General features: G+C 37.4%; 1 protein-coding gene across 3 annotated transcripts in view; it reads right to left on the bottom strand.

The window, feature by feature from the left end:
• Positions 1–5,358: 5,358 nt before the first annotated feature.
• LOC149075703 (uncharacterized) overlaps positions 5,359–22,153 on the bottom strand; it is a 68,216-nt gene continuing 51,421 nt past the window's right edge. For all 3 annotated transcript variants that reach the window (XM_089243197.1, XM_089243196.1, XM_089243198.1), the window contains exons 8-9: positions 19,018–19,362; positions 5,359–11,025 (exon numbers count right to left, since the gene is read on the bottom strand). In XM_089243197.1, the coding sequence (XP_089099323.1) occupies positions 9,799–11,025; positions 19,018–19,362 (1,572 nt within the window). In that variant the 3' untranslated portion in view covers positions 5,359–9,798. The remainder of the gene's footprint in view (positions 11,026–19,017; positions 19,363–22,153) is intronic.

Here is a 22,153-nt window from a genome sequence, read left to right as displayed (position 1 = left end):
GTTACACTATGAACATAGGTATAGAACATCACACAAGTACTATTTCAATAAATAACAATAAATAAATAAAATGCAATAACTATTCTTTTTTACTTTAATTTCTTAAATAATCACTTTCTCAAACTTTTTTCAATTTATCGATGTATCGTATACAAAAATATGAGTCTTACGCCTTATTGAATGCAAGTAGTACAGAGGATTCCAAATTACCTAAGATGGAATTGTGGCGATTGTTCATAAATTATGATTAAAGAAAACTCTCACAAAATATAAAACGTATGAACTTATCAGAAATTAGTAGCTATATTTGATATTTACTTACTTTGTTTGTCAAGAAAGTGTAAAATGAAGAGGAGCTTTTTTCCGTTTTGTTGGTAATCCTGCGTTTATAACCGAATCTAGTTTTGTAATACTGTATACCAAGTGCTTCTCAATCGCCGGGCCGTGACATCAATCGTACCGGGGGCCGCGAGAATATATTCATTACCCTTTCATTTTTCAAAGCATTTCTACGAATAACTAATTGGTTTATTTCACTATTATGGTACATATTATTTTAATTTTTCAGTCGAAAAATCTTACAAGGAGAAAGATGAAAACCCTCCCAGAATTCCAGAACAAAGGCTTCCAGAGGCAATTGTAAATTATGAGAATTTGGAGATCCCATCTTTTCCCCTTATCGCACTGAAAATCCTTCGTTTTGTTGCAAAGGAAGGGAACCATGTCTCTGGTCCTCCCCTCCCCCTCGAAACTAGTATTTTTAATTATATTTTTTTTCTTTTCGTATTTTTGAGTATCCGTCTTCATGAGACCCAAACAATACAGCAGGGGTGGGGAATGTTTTTGCATACTCTCCATCCCTTTTCCCCAGAAACATTCTACTGCTTCAGGGGTCTCCGTTGACAACAAGATGAGTTTGCGTGTTCACGGTTTGCGATTGTCGGCACCACAGAAAATGTCCTGAAGACAATAATGCCAACTCGGTATCCCACGTTCCTTGGAGACTGGAACAACATCTGTGCTACTTGCCAAGCTGCATAACTTCAAAGGGGAATAATTGTAAGTGATTAGGAATTTCCGGGCAATAGAGTAAAACCACCTTCCACCATTGGACCCGTTATTTATGGCCAGTAGTAAAAACCTCTAGCAGTCTTATTATAACGATTTAGTATGTGTTCTCAGAAACGAACGAAGTATTTTACATATGCGTGGCAAATGTCAGTGACTAATCAGTGAAGCACCTGCTGTATATAGAAAATAGTGTGTTTTGAATCGGTCATCAAGGTGCATGCACATAACTACTGGTGATAACTCGAATACCGTTTTTTTTGCAAAAACGCAGTGAATGACGCAACGAGTTTTCGTTTTGATTTCTTTTCCAGTGTGATAGGTTCACAAATGTAAATTTTTGTTAAAAAATAGAGAAAAGTTAGAGTAGAAAAATCGCGATAAGTTTTGAAATTTATCAAGTTACACAATTTAACATAAGCATCTATCGTGAATATACCGAAAAGTGTTTCGCCCAAAAATGAACAATTTTCTGCTCTTCAGCGGGCTTTTTTTTATGGTGAGTTACAATATAGACAATTTTCTTTTATATCATTACCTTCTTTCTAGCTAAGATTAAGTACAAAGTTCGATCGCGTAAAATATATTTTACACTCATTAAGTTATTAAAAAAGTGCTAATAAATAAGTGCTGCGTCGATGTAAGCACAAAAAAATTCCATTGCCCACTATGAATGAAAACTTCGTATTTTTACACACTATGAGAAATTAGTCTATAAAATTGAATATTAAGACGTTTCGATTGATTTGTGATCAACTGAATTTTTTAATGAGTTAGAGGCGCCGAAATGAAGAAAACATTGAAGGGGGGCTGTAAGTTGCCATTTGTCCCGTATATACGGGCTCAAGCCCTTATGCAGGAGAGGGAGTGGACTCAATATTCAACGCATTGAATATTGATTATTGGTGGCTCAGCCACCTCGTAAAATATATCGGGGCTCTCAACCACAGCCTCAGTACCCAGGTTCCGGCGCTGAAGCAATGAGGATGTTTACTGCTGTTGCTGATGAAACGCTTCATTCATGTTTTGACTTCTGTACGTTATCAATACATTACCGAAAAAAAATGTTGCATTACTCCGCCAGATAATAATGGATTCAATTCATAAACTGGTTTTAATTAGTTAAAAGGGTTTAAATTTATTATTCAATTAAATATGGATTTGATTAATTAATTGATTGAATGAGTTTTAATTAATTAAATAATTAGTTCATAATTAAAAGGTAATTGGTTGTTTATTAATTATTAACTTATGATAAGTAAGTTAATAATTAATAAACAACCAATTTTTTAAAGTAAGTAAGTAAGGTATTCCAGACCGGGTCGTAGACTCATAGAAATTTGATTCACCGGGTCGCGGTTCCAAAAAGGTTGAGAACCACTGCTGTATACAATTCACAAAAATTTTGGTTCTGCCAAGCTCCACGTTTTAATTTTTTTTTTCAGGAAAACGTCACATGAGGAGAGCTGCCCTTAGGACCAAATCGCCCCGCCTACCATTCTTTACCCTGATTTCTTTATATTCCAATTAGTGACTGCAAACGGATGTTGTTCTGGATTGATCAGCTTCTTCCCATTTCGGTTCTCAAACAATTTAAAAAAAACCATGTTGTAATCAAATTCATCCATTTAATTTATATCCACATAACACTGTTTCTATCCCCCCCCCCCCGACGTCAATCATCAGGGGCGGCTTAAGCGGGAGTGTGGCTCACTCGGGCGGCAGGTTGTAAGGGGCGGCAGCTTAGACTTTACTTAAGACCCAAAAATTTAACACCTACAAAATTCAGAAGACATTAGGCTTTTGAGTCGACAACGAAAACGTTGAGAAAATAGACATGGCCTGTAATACCAGAAACAAAAATGTAAGCTATCTGGGCGGCTCGAAACAAAATCCGTACCCGTGAAACTTATTTTTTGTCTCCTACCTATTGCCCCCTCCTGCATCAGAGCCCCTAGGCTGGAATCTTTCGTGGGGCCTCTTGTACAATTAATTTATAGAGTGAAAAAAGAAAAGTTATAAGGATTTAGTCCCGGGTCTCAAGTTGGAGTCCTGTCAGCCCCCCGCCCTGGAAGGTCACGCCTCTCCCTCACAATTTATCCAAACAATTCGTGACAAAACATTTTTTTCATCCTTTCATTTCGGATTTAGCACCACTCTTGAGAGTTGTGACCGCAATGGGTCGCATGACCAAGCGCCGCCCCTGTACTCTATTATACGGAGCATGTGTGCATTTTGGTTCCCTCATCCATGGCACCCACAAGAGCCCGGGGCAATTCTCATAATGTTTTGGCTTTTTCTCGCTATAAACTAACTATAAAAGGGGCCGTGAAAAATCTGACTTGGGGGGGGGGGCACCAAAGATCCCAGCCCAGGGGCCCATGCCCTCACTCAGAATTAGCCAAATGAAAGCAAAAGAATAATTTGGCTTTTCACTTGTCCGGCCCCTGGAGTACTATAGAAACACCTTTGGAAAAAATTTCCTAATTAAAATTACCCCGTTGGATATCATCTTTGTAATAGGATAAGTGATGATGGCTCACACTATAAGTGCTCGTTCAAGGATTAATTTATCTGGCATTATTAAGAATAATATAATAATGCTGGAACAAAAAACATTTCTACTTCAAAAGCGGGACGTATTGTCACTCACGTTTTTCACGGTAAACAATGTGTGGCTTTCTTCTATTTTTCAGGTTTATTTTTCGCCAGGTCCCCTTCACTGAAGCCCTATCAGCCTCCTGGCAGGGTTAAGGAAAGGTTTACTTATAGATCGGTGGGGTCAAAGCCGCTTGAAAGATTCTTGCTCTTAATGCAGCTTTGGGTGGGGTCGACACATGAGGCTTCGCACCCGGGTGGCAGGTAAGCTCGAGCAGCCGCTGTCAACCATCACCCTAAGACTCTCACCAAAGCCCCGACCGGTGCCAATAAAAGCACCTTTGTTTCAGAAGATTCTTTCTTATATGGCGGGCGTCATTAAAATTAGAGGATATTTTTTCTCCTCGTATTCAGGAAACCAGCGTTGTAAAATGTTCTGTCTACTTTCAAAGAGAGCCGAAATTGAGCTATTGAAATGTTCTTTGTGGTCAGCTGGAAAGCGCGGTGAATAACACTGTAAATAGGAAGGTTATACTATATTTTTTTTACTTCAACGGCAGTCTGTGTGAAACAAACACAAAAAATAAAAACAAACAATATGGATTAATAATTATATATTATTTACGATAGAAATAACACATGGCAATTCCACACGTTTACGAAATGTGAATTAAAAAAATGTTTACTTAAAACTCTTAATGCAGCTTTGATGGTGATAGACCTGAGTTGCGATCGGTTTGAAAAATACCCCCAAGCGCTCCCCCCCCCCCTACGGCCTTGCCTTATCCGTTAATGTGTGAAGGTCCAATTTATCTAAATTCCTAAAAAAAAGTTCCATTTTTTGAAATCTTTTGCCCTTTCACTTGGGAATTAGCGACTCTCTTAGAGAGGACAGAAATAATTTTTCCTGATTTTTCTTTTGTTTTGGTCAAAAAATTTTCTTCTTCACACCTACTCACCTCGGATTTGGTGCTTCTTCTAGGGCGATATAGAAATAATTTTCCCTGATCAATAAATTTTCTTTTGCCTTTTGTGTGATCCCGGATTTAGCACCCCATAGACAGTCACCCCGCGTACATTTTATAATAAGGCGTAACACGATTATTTATTTGGAAATGATGTTGTAAATGGGAGAACCACAAAACAAGCAACAATTTTGAACGAGAAATAAAAAAATATTGTAGAGAGGCTTATATTGTGGCAAAAAAGGACAGTTGGACTTTCGCTAATGCAGCGCATATCAGACTAGTGTGTGGTCTAAATCACTAGAAGTCAATTGAAAAAGCCCCTTTAAATAATATTAACTTCTAAGACATACAGTGACACGTTTTCCTCTTCTATGCTCGAAGAAAATCCACCTAAAAAACGGCAGATTACTGGATGGGCTGGATTAATGAATGTCCATATTACAGAGTCTACTGTAGTTGAAACGAGAGGAATTTCACATAATATCAAAGGTGATTCCAAATAACATTTTTAAAAAAACATTTTTTTTATTGAAAGGTTTTATCATTATGTCCACTGCCCTTGTAACAAAGATTTATGGTATTATTTTCTGAGAAGTATTCTGTAAAGGAGTGGTCTGTGAGACCTTTATTTATTGGAACACAAAGGGTTAAGAAATCTCCAGAGTTCCCACGCAGTTCTGGAAATCATACAAAAAGGTGAAAATTCTGACAGGACACCACTCTATGGAATGATAGCAATAATCTTTATTGCATAAATAGTATGAAAATACACAAAAGAGTACAAAATATCTTTGGTACAAACATACTAAATAAAAATATGCATCCATAAAAAATTTCTAAAAAAATGAAAATGGAATGGGCTCCAACACTGAACAAACCACAATATTGAAATTAAAAAAGAAATGAAATAATGTGTGTAACTATTAAGCACAGTCCCAACTTGTCTAGACGTGAACAAAAAATTCCCTTGTTTAGTTTTTACATACTTTTTAACAACAAATACAAAAGACTTCAGTTAACAAAACTATAATCAGGATCTTAATCACAGATCACATACAAGGAATGACATAAAAAAAATTAAGTAGGTAAATGTGAACGTTAAAAATGCAATCACAAAAATCACAACCATTGGACAAAAAAAATTAAAAGATGCAAAATTTTAGAGATGTGAAATTCTTAGTAATAATCTTTACCAGAATATATTCTGCACCAAGGAGAATATTTGAGAATATTCTATGGAAGGACACCTATTATAAATAACTTGAGAATATTCATATTATATACTTGATGAGAATATTCGAACTTCATTTATAATATTCTCAAGAATACTTATAGGGGAGTACTACTATAAATAACTTTCACCTTAAAGATTTTACTTGTGAATAAATATCTAAAATACCGGGTGATTCAGGAATAAGATGAGAAAAACTTTAAGAGGTGATAGTATACACCAATGCAAAAAATTTTCATCAAAGAATGCATGGTCTAACATGAAACGCAAACGTGCTAGCGCGTTTCAAAACGGCCGCTTTGCAAACATTAAAGCAGCATTCCTGTTGAAATTTATCTGGAGAAAAAGAACACCATGCAGGCAAATGCAACTTGGGGAAAAAGAAGAAACCATATACAAATCTGCATCACAGTGAATAAAAGGCGTGGGCGCCAGCCCTGTGAAGTTATTCCAAAATGCAACCGTTCTTACAGTTATAACGTACAGGATAATAGAACACTTAGTAATACTGAGTCCGAACCTTTTATTCACTGTGACACAGATTTGCATACGGTTTCTTATTTCCCCCAGACTACATTTACATGCATGGTGTTCTTTTTCTCCACATAAATTTCAACAGGAATGCCGTTTTAACGTTTGCAGAGCGGCCGTTTCAAAACGCCTTCGCGTGTTTGCGTTTCATGTTAGACCATGCATTCTTTGATGACAATTGTTTGTATTTACACGTACTATATCACCTCTTAAAGTTTATCCCATCTTATTCCCATCCCATCTTCACAGAACTGAATCACCCTGCATATTTAAAAAATGATACATGTGTAGAAATAAGATTTAAAAAAAATAACAATAAAAAATAGTGAATTGATTATACATTAGTAAAAAAAAGCTTTACGCGATTTGATTTTTATGCAATAACTGTGCAAAAAATCATCACATTCATGTTGAACATCAGCATTCACAGAAGACACAGAACTGTTCTTCAATGGGCGCTCTGACTCTTATTATATTCACAACAGCATGAGTAGTTATTGATTCTTACATTCTAGATGAGATATATTTTGGATGCATGTCAAAAAAAAATCGTCCTATTGTGAAATGAACTAGAATACTTATTACATCTGCCAAACTAATAATCAGTCTGGTTACTGAATAAATTTTTTCTAAAATTAACAAAAGGCTTACAAAAACTTTCTGCACCACTATCATAGATCAGAATACATTCATCGCTCGGTAGCTATAGAACTACCCAAATATCGAGAAAAATAGGAAACAGGCAGGACTGGTGCTCTGGGAGCCGGATCAAAGGGGCCACCTTTAACCTCTTTTGTAACTTTTTTTTTTGTAATTTAAAAGGGAAAAATATTCTCAATTATTCTCCAAAGTTCACATTTTCAAGAGGATATTTTCATTCTCCGAGAACATTCTTGCCTTAGCCTTACATCTTTATGCAAAATATATTAACATTTTTGATTTAAAGTATTTTCCTCGCCACACATAAGAAAGACACATTAAGCAACTATAATCATGAGAAGACTGGCACATAAAAAAATATAACACCAAAACAATGTGTCATACAAAGTAATATCGAAAATTTGAAAACAAAATTTGTGCGGAACAATTTTGAATGTTTTGTATATCATCAAGCATTTCTTGATATTATTACAACTGGAAAATGAAGCAGATGATATTACATTTCAATGAACAAAGACAACAGAACAAATAATGCTTCATTAAAAATACCATTTGAGGAACTCAGAAGTCCTGTAGTATCATGAGTGATAGAAATTATTTACAAAAAAATGTCACATTATTCTTTATAAATATCACATCTCATAATGATGTTGCTCAAAAACACCATCTTTTTAATCCAAACAAATATTCACATGGAAGAGCTGATCAACTTTGCCCAAGAATATTAAGAAGAAACCAACGAATACGGCAAATATTCGAAAATACAAAAATCCTAATGCATTTTGACACCAATGGGCATCGTCTTCAGACGAAAAATATTTAACCACTGGTCACACTGACTGAATTTCGCACTTGGATTGAATACCAAATCTTAACTCTCGGTTGCTCAGAGAAAAAGTATGTCTGTTCACTTCAAACATCATGTCCAGAATGAAGCTGTGAGCCTGCATGAGATACTAATGCAGCACCCTGATTGGACGCTTGCAGAATAGTGCTACCCGATCGGTCTATTCGAATTTTCTTAGAATTACAGCTCAAAATGAATTTAAGCCATGGTGTGGCGATTGGGGGTGTAGATTTATTATCATTTGCTAATAATTTTCGAAGGCTCGAATATATGTGCCTTCGTAGAAATCTAAATCAACTGTGGACTTGAATTTTTGAAAAACTCTCGCTTCTTGAAATTTGAATCTATGGCCCTCTTGCCAATATTGAGTGGCAATGGTCAATTTTTCACATTCCTGATTCTTAACACAACAAGCGTGTTTATTTAATCTTGCTTTAATGGGTCTCCTTGTCTGTCCTATATAAGCAAGAGGAATCACCTCATGGAATGTAATAAATGTTCCATTGTTTATTCTGTGGTATAGCATCGTTAGGGGGCATAAAACCGAAGTTTTTAGTCAAGAAAGTGTAGTTATACCCTACGATCCAATACTCTCACTAAAGATCAAACCGATTCTTAAGAAGTTTAATCTAATGACCATAGATGTGCCCACTAAAAACTTTGGTTTCCTGTCCCCTAAAGATGCTATACCACAGAATAAACAATGGGGCATTTATTACATTCCATGTGGTGATTGCCCTCTTGGTTATATTGGACAGACAAGGAGACCCATAAAAGCACGATTAAATGAACACGTTCGCTGTGTTAAGAATCAGGAATGTGAAAAATCGACTATCGCTGCTCACTGTTGGCAAGAGGGCCATAGATTCAAATTTCAAGCAGCGAGAGTTTTTCATAAAGTCAAGTCCACAGTTGATTTAGATTTCCACGAAGGCACATATATTTGGGTCTTCAAAAATATACTAGTAAACGCTAATAAATCTACACCCTCTGATCGCAACACCATGGCTTAAATTCATTTCGAGCAGGAATTCTAAGAAAATTGGAATAGACCAATTAGGTAACACTATTCCACAAGCATCCAATCAGGATGCTGCATTAGCGTCTCACACAGACTCACAGCTTCATTCTGACCACGACGTTTGAAGTGAGCAGACTTACTTTTTCTGCTGAGGAACCGAGCGTTACGATTTGGTATTCAACCCAAGTGGGAAACTCGGTCAGCATGACTAGTGGTTAAATACTTTTCCTCTGAAGACGACACCCATTGTGTCGAAATGCATTAGGATTTTTGTATCTTCTTGTATTTGCCTTTTTCGTTGGTTCCTTCTTAATAAACATTCACATGAATGAACAATTATCATAATTTCCTGAGTTTGATCCTCACATGCAAATTTCCCTTTTCACAAAAAATAATAATTATCTTATAACCTGCAGCAGTATAGAATCAGCATATGAAATTAATAATATTGAATAATGAAATCCCGCAGAGTGGAATTTATTCTGACCCCTCAGAAAAATAGCTGTAGATAATGGTTAACTGTAATCCCCACAAAAAAATGCAGATGTTTCTTCAATGTACAATGACGGCGATTATAGGCGGGAAATTGTGGTATATGCGGCAACAACTTCATAATACAGGACACTTGATAAGAATGAAGCTTTTTCAAGAACAATATTGTCACATAAAAAAACATTTCATAATTCTATACAGAGCATCCAAGGGCAAAAGCACTGAAAAAACTGCTTCATAATGAATAAAATAATCTTCGAAGAATCAATCGCCATAGCATGAAAACAAATAGTAAAAAATACTGAATAAAAATAATTAAGGGATAATTTTTTTAAACTTGATTATCAGGGCTCTCTGGTAACTCAGTAAAAAATTTTTGAAGTTAAATTTCAATAATTCCACTATGTATAGCCTGCACTAAGGTATTGATCCCCTTTTCCAAAGCTCTCTTCAACATGTTGATTGCTTGTTGGGTTCCATGTGCAGTAACGATGATCTTTTTAGTAGTCTTCATCTCTCTAATACTAACACTCTCGACTCCAGAATAAGTTTGAAGCAGTTTCTCAGCTTTGCGCAAATTACCTTCCTGTAAGACATGAATATATAAATCACAATCCATATACTCTGGTTTCATTTCAATCATGCCACTTTGTTCTACAATATCAGTACTGATATATGTACCGACAATGGCGATTTGATGGTAAGTCTGCATTGCAATTTTTCCAAAACGCTTGCTCTTATTAACCTCGAAACCTAAAACTTTCGATGCATCTTTCTTTCCACAGAAGCTCAATTTAGCACACTGTCTGAGAAAAGCTAAAAAAAGTGTAGCTGCAGTTTTGTCACCACTTTTCCCTTTCGCTGAGTTCTCCCCAACATAACCTTCTCTTTTAGCAATGCACAAAAAGATATCTAAAAGAATCTCAATAGGCTTCTTGATTTTATTATCGGCTGCCCAAAGTACAACAAAGCGGAATGCTAACTCTAAATCTATCCTTCTACAAATGATGTGCAATGGTGGCGCAAAAGCCTGATTCGCTGATGTAGGAAGCTCAGGCAGATGATTTGACATCATCCAAATCATAAGGTTTCCATCTAATTTCGCAACCAAAGGTGAAAATTTCGAAATGGAAGACTTTGAATGGACTCTCACTTTGATATTGGATAAAATATTAGACACCAGCCAAGGAAAGCTTAGAAAGTCTGGATTTTGATTCATGTAAGTAACCACATACCAAGCCGAAGCTTTCATGAACATTTCTTGCAGCAACTTATTCTTAACATATACACCAAGGTTCTCATTAGGTGTGTCAGCAATAATTTGATTTGAAACATCTGAAGATACTTTGAATTCCTTGAAGAACTCTTTCCTCATATTGGTACACAATGACTTGAGTTTAGCGATGACAACTTTCTCAATTTCAGCTTTGTCCTTCATTTCAAAATATCGACAGTGAAGCTTGGTAAAAGCACCAGAAAATGCCTCAGCTTCATGTTGCACCCCATGATTCTGGAGAATGTATGACAACAGGCCATTATATTTATTTCTATTTTCGATGGCATTGTCTTTATACTTTAGCCAGCCATGAACAACCAGAGCTGGATCAACCTGAAAAGAAAATCACAATAAAAATTTACACATTAAGAAGGAAGCCAATGAAAAGATATGGAGTTTAATGTATTTTTTCTTATTGCCGAATAATAACTGATTGTTGACACAGTGGATTTCAACACTAAGCCCCACCATTTCCAATCATGTAGGGCTACCAGCATGGTAGTAAAGAAATTATGTGATAACCCCAACCTAACTATAACTGAGGCTGACAAGGGGAGCAAATAGTCATCATGAATAGATCGGATTACGTTGAAAAATCCTCAACTCTAATAAATAATAGCCCATATGTAAACATACAAAAAAAAAAAAACCAAAAAAACCCCCAGCTTGCATGAACTAAACACGGTCAAGTCAGCCATTAAATCTTGTCAAATTCTATCTCAAACTATGAAAGAAGCTCTCACCGCATCGGTTGCATTCAGTGCCAGGTTTTATACGGTCCACAAACGTGACATTCCACATCGATCTATAGTTTCAAATATCAGCACTGTTTTGTCCAAGCTTGCAAAACACCTCGTCTTAATATTTTCAGCACTCTCTTGCAATAACACACACACTACAAAAAATTCTGTAGAATTCTTGCAAACTCAATACCTTCAACCCCCTCAACACAAAAATGACCTCTTTTGATGTAAAATCTCTTTTCACAAATGTCCCTGTAGAAGATGCTCTCCGATGTCTGGAGACTAGACTAACCGAATTCCATTTCTCCCAATTTGAAATTTTGGAACTTTTAGATCTTAACTTGGTTCTGTCTCAACCAAACTACAGGGGTGGAAAATTAAAATTTGACTTTTGTAACAGGAAAAATTATTTCCCAAGCAGCAAAAATGTTGCTTTTGTAGCAGCATTTATCAGTTTTGTAGCACTTTAAAATTTTGGCAGTAAATAAAATACACAGTTTTTATATGCATATATGCAGTAGCGTACACAGGATTACTTTGTACTTCAAAAAAAAGGGGTAGCTTAGCTCAGAAGAACGGGGTGTTCCATCCCCCCCCCCACCCCAAGGCACAAAAACATACATAGAGATTTCCCCTAGAAGAAGTATTTTTATGTATTTTTCAAATTTTCAGATCATGAAAAAATTTTGAGAGACTTCTTGATATATATATTCCTACATTCTCTATATCAACAAATGAGAGGCTAACATATGGTATTGCAGATTTCAAAAATAATTTGAAAATGAGTATTTTTAGATTTAGCTTGTAGACTTGGTAATCACTAATTTTAAAAAAAAATCACTACAGGAGAGGCTTGAAACAATCATTAGAAAAACAATTATTTTTCTTGTTTTTGCCACTGATGCAAGTTTCAAACATTTTTGAATATATGTTTGATCCTGCTTCTTTTACCAGAATGTACCCATTTTATATTTAAAGCGATAAGTGTTGCTTTTTGAGTTCACTCTTGATCATTATCTCAGTTTGATTCAACATCACTTGAGATGACTTCTTTCTCCTGGGTCATTCTTAGTATATTTATTCGAAATTTTCAGAAATTTAATAGAGTGATTAAAAACTATAGACTTAAATTATTTTTAACTTAAACTACAGAATTAAATTATTTTTGATTTAAACTATAGAATACTGATTAAACTATTAGAAATTCAAGAGAATGATTCTATTTTCACAAAAAGTTCAATCCGAGTACATCTGTTCTCACTCCCTATTTTTAACTGATTTGTAATTGCTTCATGTATTTTATTTTCTAGCATCTTTAACAGATTTTCAGCCTCTCGTTTTACTTCGAAGTTTTCTATTATTCATTTTCTTGATATGTCATTTCTTTTTACGTTATTCACCAGCATGTTTAGTGTTCAATGGAAAATGGTTTCCAGATGAGCATTGATTATTACTTTGTCTAGACCAACGGTTCTCAACCAGTGATCCTTATGCATTCTCCAGGGGCTCCATGGCCTCTTGCAGAAAAAAACCAGTAAAATTATAAAAAAAATATAAATATTTTTAAATAGTAAAAATAAATCCGTAACTTTTATGAATAATTAAAAAATTGGCCTACGGGGCTCCGCCATAGAATATTTTTTAGGTAAAAGGACTCCGCGAGTCAAAAAAGGTCGAGAACCGCTGGTCTAGACCATGATTGTGGTTGGTTTAAAAGGAACAAAAAGATAATTCATGTAAATGTTGTGCTTGTTATGTGTTCAAGTGTTGACATCTGTCTTCCAAATAAAAAATTAGAATGAAAATTTTTTCTGCAAATTTTAAACTATGACTGTATTTGATGGAATAATTTGCAGAAACCATTGTAATATCTGATTCATTTCATCTAGCCGGAACACAACTCAGATAGTATACAATAAATATGCGTAAGTTTATGAAGCAAATGAATATATAACCCAGAATAAGAGCTTCAATGATTAAACTGCCTATGTTATTTCTCAGCATGTTACTTATGACATGATATATAAATCTGCGAGTTTCCCCCCAGACAATTTTGCTCATGTGGCTTATGCTAGAGAGGCATCAAAATTATGTCTTGCACACAGGTGAGAATTTTGTCTCAAGCCTTCCCTACTCCTTCACATGATTGCACAGGGGGGCTATTATATATAAATATATTTAATAAAGGGACCAGTGAAAAATTGTTACCTGGGTGTCCATAGACAGGGTTCATACAAAATTTCCTAAATAAAAATTAAGGAGTTTTTAAGGACTTTTTAAGGAGTTTCAATCAGTTTTTAAGGAGTCATGGCAAACTTCATAACTTTTACAGCAATAAAAAGGTTAATAAGTTTCTCAAAGTGCATCAACACATACACAAATTCTTTAAAATTAAGTTTTTCAATTTTCCTTCTTGTTTTTCAGTTGTACTCAGAAAGAAATTGTTGCAAAATAAGAGAAAATTTCTGGACATTCAACACGATGTTTGGCGATTTATCACTCGTTAGTTGGCGACATTGGCGATTTATCACTCGTTAGTTGGCGAAATTTACAAATTAACTCTCATAATTTGGCGGACTAGCTCTTATTCATGAAATGATTTTTTCCCATGAAGCATCGAGATTTGACGCAATGACGATCGACCATAGTAATTTTTGCTGTTTGCAATGGCAACTTTTTCTTTTCTTTTTTTGAAAACGGAAACCGCGGTCGGTTGTTGAGAAACACTGGACTAGAGTAAACTATCTTCAGCTGTACGATCAAGGATATGATCGGGGTTTCACGATGAAAAGCCCGATGAGGGGCTGATAATTTGAATAAGGAGCTGCAGTTACCACAATCCGATTTTTGGGGACAAAATTGAGAGCGGAGGAAAGTCGACTTTTTTTTAGAAACAGCTGGAAGGATTTTAAGGAGGAGGGCCCTTAAAAAGGAAATGAAAATTAATGACTTTTTAAGGAGTTTTTAAGCACCGTACGAACCCTGATAGAAAATAACAACCTAGGCAAACCACAGAGGCAGTTATACAGACAGCCCCTAGCTGTCTGTATAACTCATAGTTTTCCAATCTTTTTTGTTCCAACGCCCCCTTCTTTAGAAATGTTTTTCCCCCACCGCCCCCCCAAAGCAATCTAACCCATAGAATCCAATGTTATACCCATAGCTTCTGCCACCCCCCTGGAACATTCCATCGCCCACGTTGGGAATCACTGGTATAACTGCTCTATCCCAAAGCAATGTAGCCTGCGTGGGATGACTGTTAAAAAAAAGGTGCAGGGCGATTAATTTCATAGGTTTGTTAGATCAGCTCGTATTTTATGATACACAGACCAATGTTTGACATAGTATTCTAATCTTGGAAGGAGTGATCACCATCCTCTGGAACTGTATCTGTTTTGGAATTAGCTATAAACTGTAGATCCCAATACAATTAGCCCTAGTATGCAGAATATGATGATGTGACAAAAATGGTCACTGTAGATGAGAGGCATGCTAGCTTGTTACTGTATTATTTTCATTATCAGAGTGTCTACCACATACCCAAAGAAAAGTTTTGTGAATTTTGTTGAACTCTGCATGTCTGCCTAAATAAGCTTTGCTGGAATCTTATATCAAATAACTTTCAAACCAACCATGACCACAGTCTAGATAAAGTAATTTAAATTCATACGCAGCTGAAAACCATTTAGTGTTAAATAGATGTACTTGGATTGAATTTATTGTGAAAATAAATCAAAGGAGCCTTTTTTTGGAAAAAAATAGCTGGAAACAGCGATTGAAGGATTTTTGTTTTTTGTTGTTGTTCTGTTGTGGATGAGTGCCAATTTGCATAGTTTGACCCCATTTTATACGTTGTCAGAAGCCTAGGCACCAAATCATGGAGAGGGTGGGGTGGGCATTTCCTAAATTAGGAGGCCAGCATAATTCCACTTGCGGCCCCAAAAAATAAAATTGCAGGAGGACAAATGATGCCATCGAAAAGTCAGCTTCTGTTGTGACACACCTTTACAGTCTTAAGGGGAAATTTTGTTTTTGGTGCAAGATGGCACAGAATTTAAAAGTTTTGGCATTTTTGTAGCAGAACATAGCAAACGAGGGGAAAATTATCAAAATTGTAGCAGAATGTAGCTGATGTTGGAAATTGTAGCAGTTAGTAGTAATTGTAGCAGATTTTTCACTTTTGAATATACATTCGCTTTCAACGAACAATTCTATCGCATGACTGAAGGTCTTACCATGGGAAAACCTCTTAGCCATGTACTTAGTGACATCTACAGGCACTATTTTGAAACAACTCTTCTGTGCAATTCAATTCCTTTTTACATAAGCCATGTTGATGATTGCTTCGTCCTTCTCATCCGTAACGTTAACATTGACCACATTCTAAACACAACATTTTCTAAACATACAACTCCATTGACCCCTGCATCCAATTCACTATAGAGGAAGAAAACAATAATCAACTTACATTCCTGGACGTATTGGTCACTGTCACGAACAAAATTTCTTTACCACTGTCTTTCATAAACGTTTTTGCTGTTTCTTTACGCCCACACAACCTTTCTGCGCATACTCAGGCACAAAAAAAATGCCTCGTTCTATACATATGTGAAGCAAGCATTAAGATCTGCTCCTCACCTACGTCTAGCTGAACTTGGTATCCTAAAAGCAATAGCAGTCGATCATGGCTGCGGCAGCTCTTTTATTGACAATCTACAGAGCTAACTCATCGCAACCAAGCTCAAACCTGAACACAAAACATTTGATCATTTTGACTTTCTAACCAAAAACCAGCCAAAGCATTGCAAAATACTTTGAAAATATAATTTTTCTGTGATTTTCACCCCATCAATAAACTCAGCTTTTCTAAACAAAACAAAAAGATCCAATTGATCCACTCAACAACTGAAGCATCTACAGCATTTCATGCCAATGTGGATTATTATATATATAGGTCAAACTAAACTTGCCCTAAAATACCATTTAAACGAGCATAGAAGATACATTAACCAACCAAGACTTTAACTGCTCATCCATAGCTCAACATTGCTGGTCCTTTGCCCATAAATTCGACTTTTCTTCTGCCAAAATTATTCTAAAATGCCCCTTACTGTCAGACTTGGACTTTGAATCATTCCCCATCAACAAAAACTCAAACCAGTTGGCCAACGACCTAACTAGCACACCACTCTTCTCAAAAATCTGGCAACAGTTTCTACAATAATTATTTTTTCTTCATCAGCATCACTATTCGTTCTCGCTCATGATTGGCTCTGCCATTTTTTTTTCTTTCCTTCTCCTTTGCTCTTGTTGCTGGTTCATTTATGAATCTGACTCTTTGTCTACAACAGCAAGTAACTCCTGCTATAAGAAGTATTTTCATTATTCTTTCTTTGCTACTGATGAAGGAACTTTATATAGTTCCGAAATGTGTTTAGCCGCGGTTCCTTTTTGCAATTTTGGGTCAACACACGTTGGTCTTTCCCTAGTATTATCTCATCCAAAAGGTAATTCATTTCCATTGGTCTGGATATCCCTTGTACACAGTCTTTTATTTCCGCCCCCCCCCTCTTATTTTTTTTTTTAACTTCCTTATCTTATCTCAGATGATCAGGGAAGCTGATTAACTTTCTCCACTAGAGTACCGGTTTTTTTACCACTTTGAGTCAACACCCCCATAGATAAAATCTTATGTATAAAGGGTGTAGACAGCAGTGAAAAGATGCGCGTGAGTGTGTGTGGGTGGGGACAAGCGCAACTCCAGTGGAACTGAAAAATTTCTTTTTCTCTCTCTATTTTTTCTCTTCCCTTTCAGCAGTGAGCTATGAACAAAACCAGTCAAAAAGGGAGGGAGTGAGAAAGAAGTGTTACCTGCGGTTTCTCGGAATTTTAGTAGTGAGATGTTGGCTGTAAACAAAAGGGAGGGAGGGATGAAATAGGAATAGTAGGAGGAAATTGGGGTAAAAAAGGGTGATTGCGGCGAAAGTAGGAAAATAGGAGGACATTTATAAAAAATATAAAAAGTAGGAAAAATAGGAGTGCTGCGAGGTCTGACAATATCAGTTTGTAGGTTGTTGTCAATACTATCAGGTAAGTCATTGAAAAGAGCTAATTGGCTGGAAATTGATAATGATGATCTAAAGCTATGTTGGTTAGGAAAAAAGAAGTTAATTGAGTCAAGGTGTGAACGGATTTCCTTGGCAACTATATGCTCAAAAAGTTTGCAGCAGGTAGAGGTGATGGCAATTGGTCTAAAATTCAGGGGATTAGAGGAAGGACCTGATTTGTGAATAGGATTATTTTATTAATTTTCCAGTTAGAGGGCAAGCGGGAGGTATTCAATGAAACGTTGAAGATAATTAAAAGATAGTTGGAAATTTCATCAGTACTAGAATTTCATCCATCAATACTTGATAGCTTCAGTGTCATCGACATCACATTCGAGCCGGTCTTTCCTGGTTGCATTCTTCGAATCCTGAAGATTCTTTCATCAGTCCAGCTAGCTCTGATACGAATTGGCTCTTCAGATGCAGTGATAGACTCATCTGATGGAAGGAGCTTATTCCAAGCTTTTGATAGTGCAGTATTCTTGACAGTAGCCCAAGCTTTTTTCTGCTGCTATGTACACCGCATCCTTGAAATCAATTTCTGTTTACACTTGCTGATTTGTTTTTTCATATTTTTCTGATCACAACCATAAGCATCAATGCTCTTCTGTAATAACGTTTGATGCTTTCAATGACTCCCCCAGTCCATCGGTTGGAGGACTGAAGTAATGTTGGGAGGCAAAAAAAAAAAAAAAAAAAACACTTTAAACTTTCCGTTATCTCTTTCCAGAGAAAGGTTTAGGGATGACTTCGGCATTATCAATCAACAACAAAACATGTTTATGTTTAGTCGCCACTACAAATGGCACAACCATAGCATGATCTGTCACAAGCAAAGGCTCACATGGCACCAACTGCGACGTGAGGGTGGAAGGGGGGGAAAACACAAGCAGAACATCTACATCATGAGCAAATTTGAATTTTCAAACTGGAACACTTTTGGGGGAACCAATGTTTCGGCTGATCAGTATTTGGATCTTAAATCTCCCAAGTCTCTCACCACAGAGAGCAACAGACCTACAAACAGTACAAATGTAATTCAATCATAACACATCACTCACTTCCCTTCTGAAATATAGATGGCAGCACTGAAAAATCAAACAGCACTACACGCACACTCAGAATGTTAGGTACACACACACACACACACACAGTTACACTCGTGGTACAACTCACTAGGTAGTAAATCGCCCATAGATGGTGATAGACCTGAGTTGTACTCGGTTTGAAAGAAAGAAAGTATTTGGATAATCAATGCTTTACTGTAAGTACATTCTTGCCTATCCTAGTGAAATAAACTACCATACTATTGACTTGGTAAATCTACTCAGTGGGAACATATCGTTAAGATGTCCCCAATAACAGATCAAGATACTGCAGGGTGTCACAGCATATTATTCGGGGATAACTGTATGAGAAGATTAAATTATTTTCGTATGAATTGTACAAAATTTGCATTTAAAAACATCAATTACCTCTATGTGATTGTACTTGAGGCAAGCGTGCATATTTTCGGTTTCAATGTCTTTGCATACTCTGAACAGTTTTCCTAGTGCTCTTTTAGACTTGTATGAAAGTTTCCAGTATCTCTGCATAAAATCTGGAAATTCTTGAGGTTTTTCATTCCTCCCCAAACGAAAATCTGATGAACTTGCACCAGTTTTGGGAAAATCCACTGCTACTGAGAACTTATATGCAAGGGATGTGCATATGGGTGATTGTATGTCATATTGGTCAGCCAACGCAAGATGTGCAGAAGCAATCATCCCTACTTGGTCATTCTTGATATAGTCGACAAGAAACTCTATGATGTCTGCATCCTGAAATAAAAAAAGAAAATCTTTTGAGTTATTCAAAAATGAAAAAAAAAAAAAAAAAAAAAAAATCAACCAAAGTGCCTGTAATGTGTGAGTAATCTCACATTTTGTATATATATATATATATATATATATATATATATATACTAGGGGGGTATATATATACTGCCCCCCTGCCGCCTTTGGCGGCCAACCCCCCCCCCCCACTTCTCTCCCGGACATATCTTGTTTATTTCGTCCCACTTCATCAGCGTGCTATGGAAAAGGGGAAAGGGACGTGTGAAAGCACCAGTCTACTGAAGAAACGAATTTTAATGAAAATAATAATAAAGCAACAAAAAACAAATGAGATTCATCAAGTATCCCCAGAAAACTTCCCCATGCGGGTCCCCAGATTCAATTCGCTGAATTTCAGTGGGGCCCCACACTAGATATATCTTGGGCTACCGATGTGTTGCAAATTTTACAATGTTAAACCACAAAAATCAATGAGATACATTCAGGGGCACCGAATTACAACCTGCCAACATTTCCATGAAGCCCTGACCTGCAAGCTTGTCGGACACCCCCCTGTGAGAATTTTTCATTTTTATCAATTTTACAACGAATAAAATCCAGGGCCCCACATCCAGTAGCGGGGACACAATACGCAGATTTTTAGTGGGGCCCCAGACTGGCTATATCTCGGGTTTCGGCTGTGGCAAATTCTACAACGGAAAAGAATGAGATTCATCCAGGGTCCCCAAAATCAAACCTGTAAACATGGGGTTCCCCGACTTGGAAGCTTGTCGGTCATCCCCCGGTGCGAGTGCCATGAAAAATTTTCATTTGTATTCGTTTTACCAACGAATAAAATCCAGGGCCCCAAAATGAAACCTGTAAACATAGGGCCCCCGACTTGGAAGCTTGTCGGTCATCCCCCGGTGCGAGTGCCATGAAAAATTTTCATTTGTATTCGTTTTACGAACGAATAAAATCCAGGGCCCCCAAACAATTACCCGGGACACCAATTCGCATACTTTTGGTGGGGCCCCAGACTGGCTTTATCTCGGGCTTCCGCTGTTGCAAATTCTACAACAGAAAAGAATGAGATTCATCCAGGGCCCCCAAAATGAAACCTGTAAACATGGGGCCCCCGACTTGGAAGCTTGTCGGTCATCCCCCGGAGCGAGTGCCATGAAAAATTTCCATTTGTATTTGTTTTACCAACGAATAAAATCCAGGGCCCCCAACCAATTACCCGGGACACCAATTCGCATACTTTTGGTGGGGCCCCAGACTGGCTTTATCTCGGGCTTCGGCTGTTGCAAATTCTACAACAGAAAAGAATGAGATTCATCCAGGGCCCCCAAAATGAAACCTGTAAACATAGGGCCCCCGACTTGGAAGCTTGTCGGTCATCCCCCGGAGCGAGTGCCATGAAAAATTTTCATTTGTATTCGTTTTACCAACGAATAAAATCCAGGGCCCCCAAAATGAAACCTGTAAACATAGGGCCCCCGACTTGGAAGCTTGTCGGTCATCCCCCGGAGCGAGTGCCATGAAAAATTTTCATTTGTATTCGTTTTACCAACGAATAAAATCCAGGGCCCCCAAAATGAAACCTGTAAACATGGGGGCCCCGACTTGGAAGCTTGTCGGTCATCCCCCGGAGCGAGTGCCATGAAAAATTTCCATTTGTATTCGTTTTACCAACGAATAAAATCCAGGGCCCCCAACCAATTACCCGGGACACCAATTCGCATACTTTTGGTGGGGCCCGGCTTTATCTCGGGCTTCCGCTGTTGCGAATTCTACAACAGAAAAGAATGAGATTCGTCCAGGGCCCCAAAATGAAGCCTGTAAACATGGGGCCCCCGACTTGGAAGCTTGTCGGTCATCCCCCGGTGCGAGTGCTATGAAAAATTTTCATTTGTATTCGTTTTACCAACAAATAAAATCCAGGGCACCCAAAATGAAACCTTTAAACATGGGCCCCGACTTGGAAGCTTGTCGGTCATCCCCCGGAGCGAGTGCCATGAAAAATTTTCATTTGTATTCGTTTTACCAACGAATAAAATCCAGGGCCCCCAAAATGAAACCTGTAAACATGGGGGCCCCGACTTGGAAGCTTGTCGGTCATCCCCCGGAGCGAGTGCCATGAAAAATTTCCATTTGTATTCGTTTTACCAACGAATAAAATCCAGGGCCCCCAACCAATTACCCGGGACACCAATTCGCATACTTTTGGTGGGGCCCGGCTTTATCTCGGGCTTCCGCTGTTGCGAATTCTACAACAGAAAAGAATGAGATTCGTCCAGGGCCCCAAAATGAAGCCTGTAAACATGGGGCCCCCGACTTGGAAGCTTGTCGGTCATCCCCCGGTGCTAGTGCTATGAAAAATTTTCATTTGTATTCGTTTTACCAACAAATAAAATCCAGGGCACCCAAAATGAAACCTTTAAACATGGGCCCCGACTTGGAAGCTTGTCGGCCATCCCACGGAGCGAGTACCATGAAAAATTTTCATTTGTATTCGTTTTACCAACGAATAAAATCCAGGACCCCCCAACCAATTACCCGGGACACCAATTCGCATAGTTTTGGTGGGGCCCCAGACTGGATATATCTTTTGCTTCCGCTATCGAAATTTTTCAACGTTAAAGCAGCAAGAAAACAATGAGATCCATCAAGGGCCCCTGGAAATGAAAACTTTTTACTTATACGTGAAATCTTCCCCGGGTACCCCGACCCTGTGTTGGGAGCACTGCTGTTGTGTGTGTATATTATACATATATATACCTCTCGGCATGGA

Source organism: Pholcus phalangioides, unplaced genomic scaffold (assembly GCF_987345545.1).
Source record: "Pholcus phalangioides strain wild (caught in Gottingen) unplaced genomic scaffold, Ppha-v1.0 ptg000015l_1, whole genome shotgun sequence".
Classification (NCBI taxonomy): Eukaryota; Metazoa; Arthropoda; class Arachnida; order Araneae; family Pholcidae; genus Pholcus; species Pholcus phalangioides.
The sequence above is the reverse complement of the archived record's forward strand: the minus strand, read 5'-3'. Positions and strand labels throughout refer to the sequence as shown.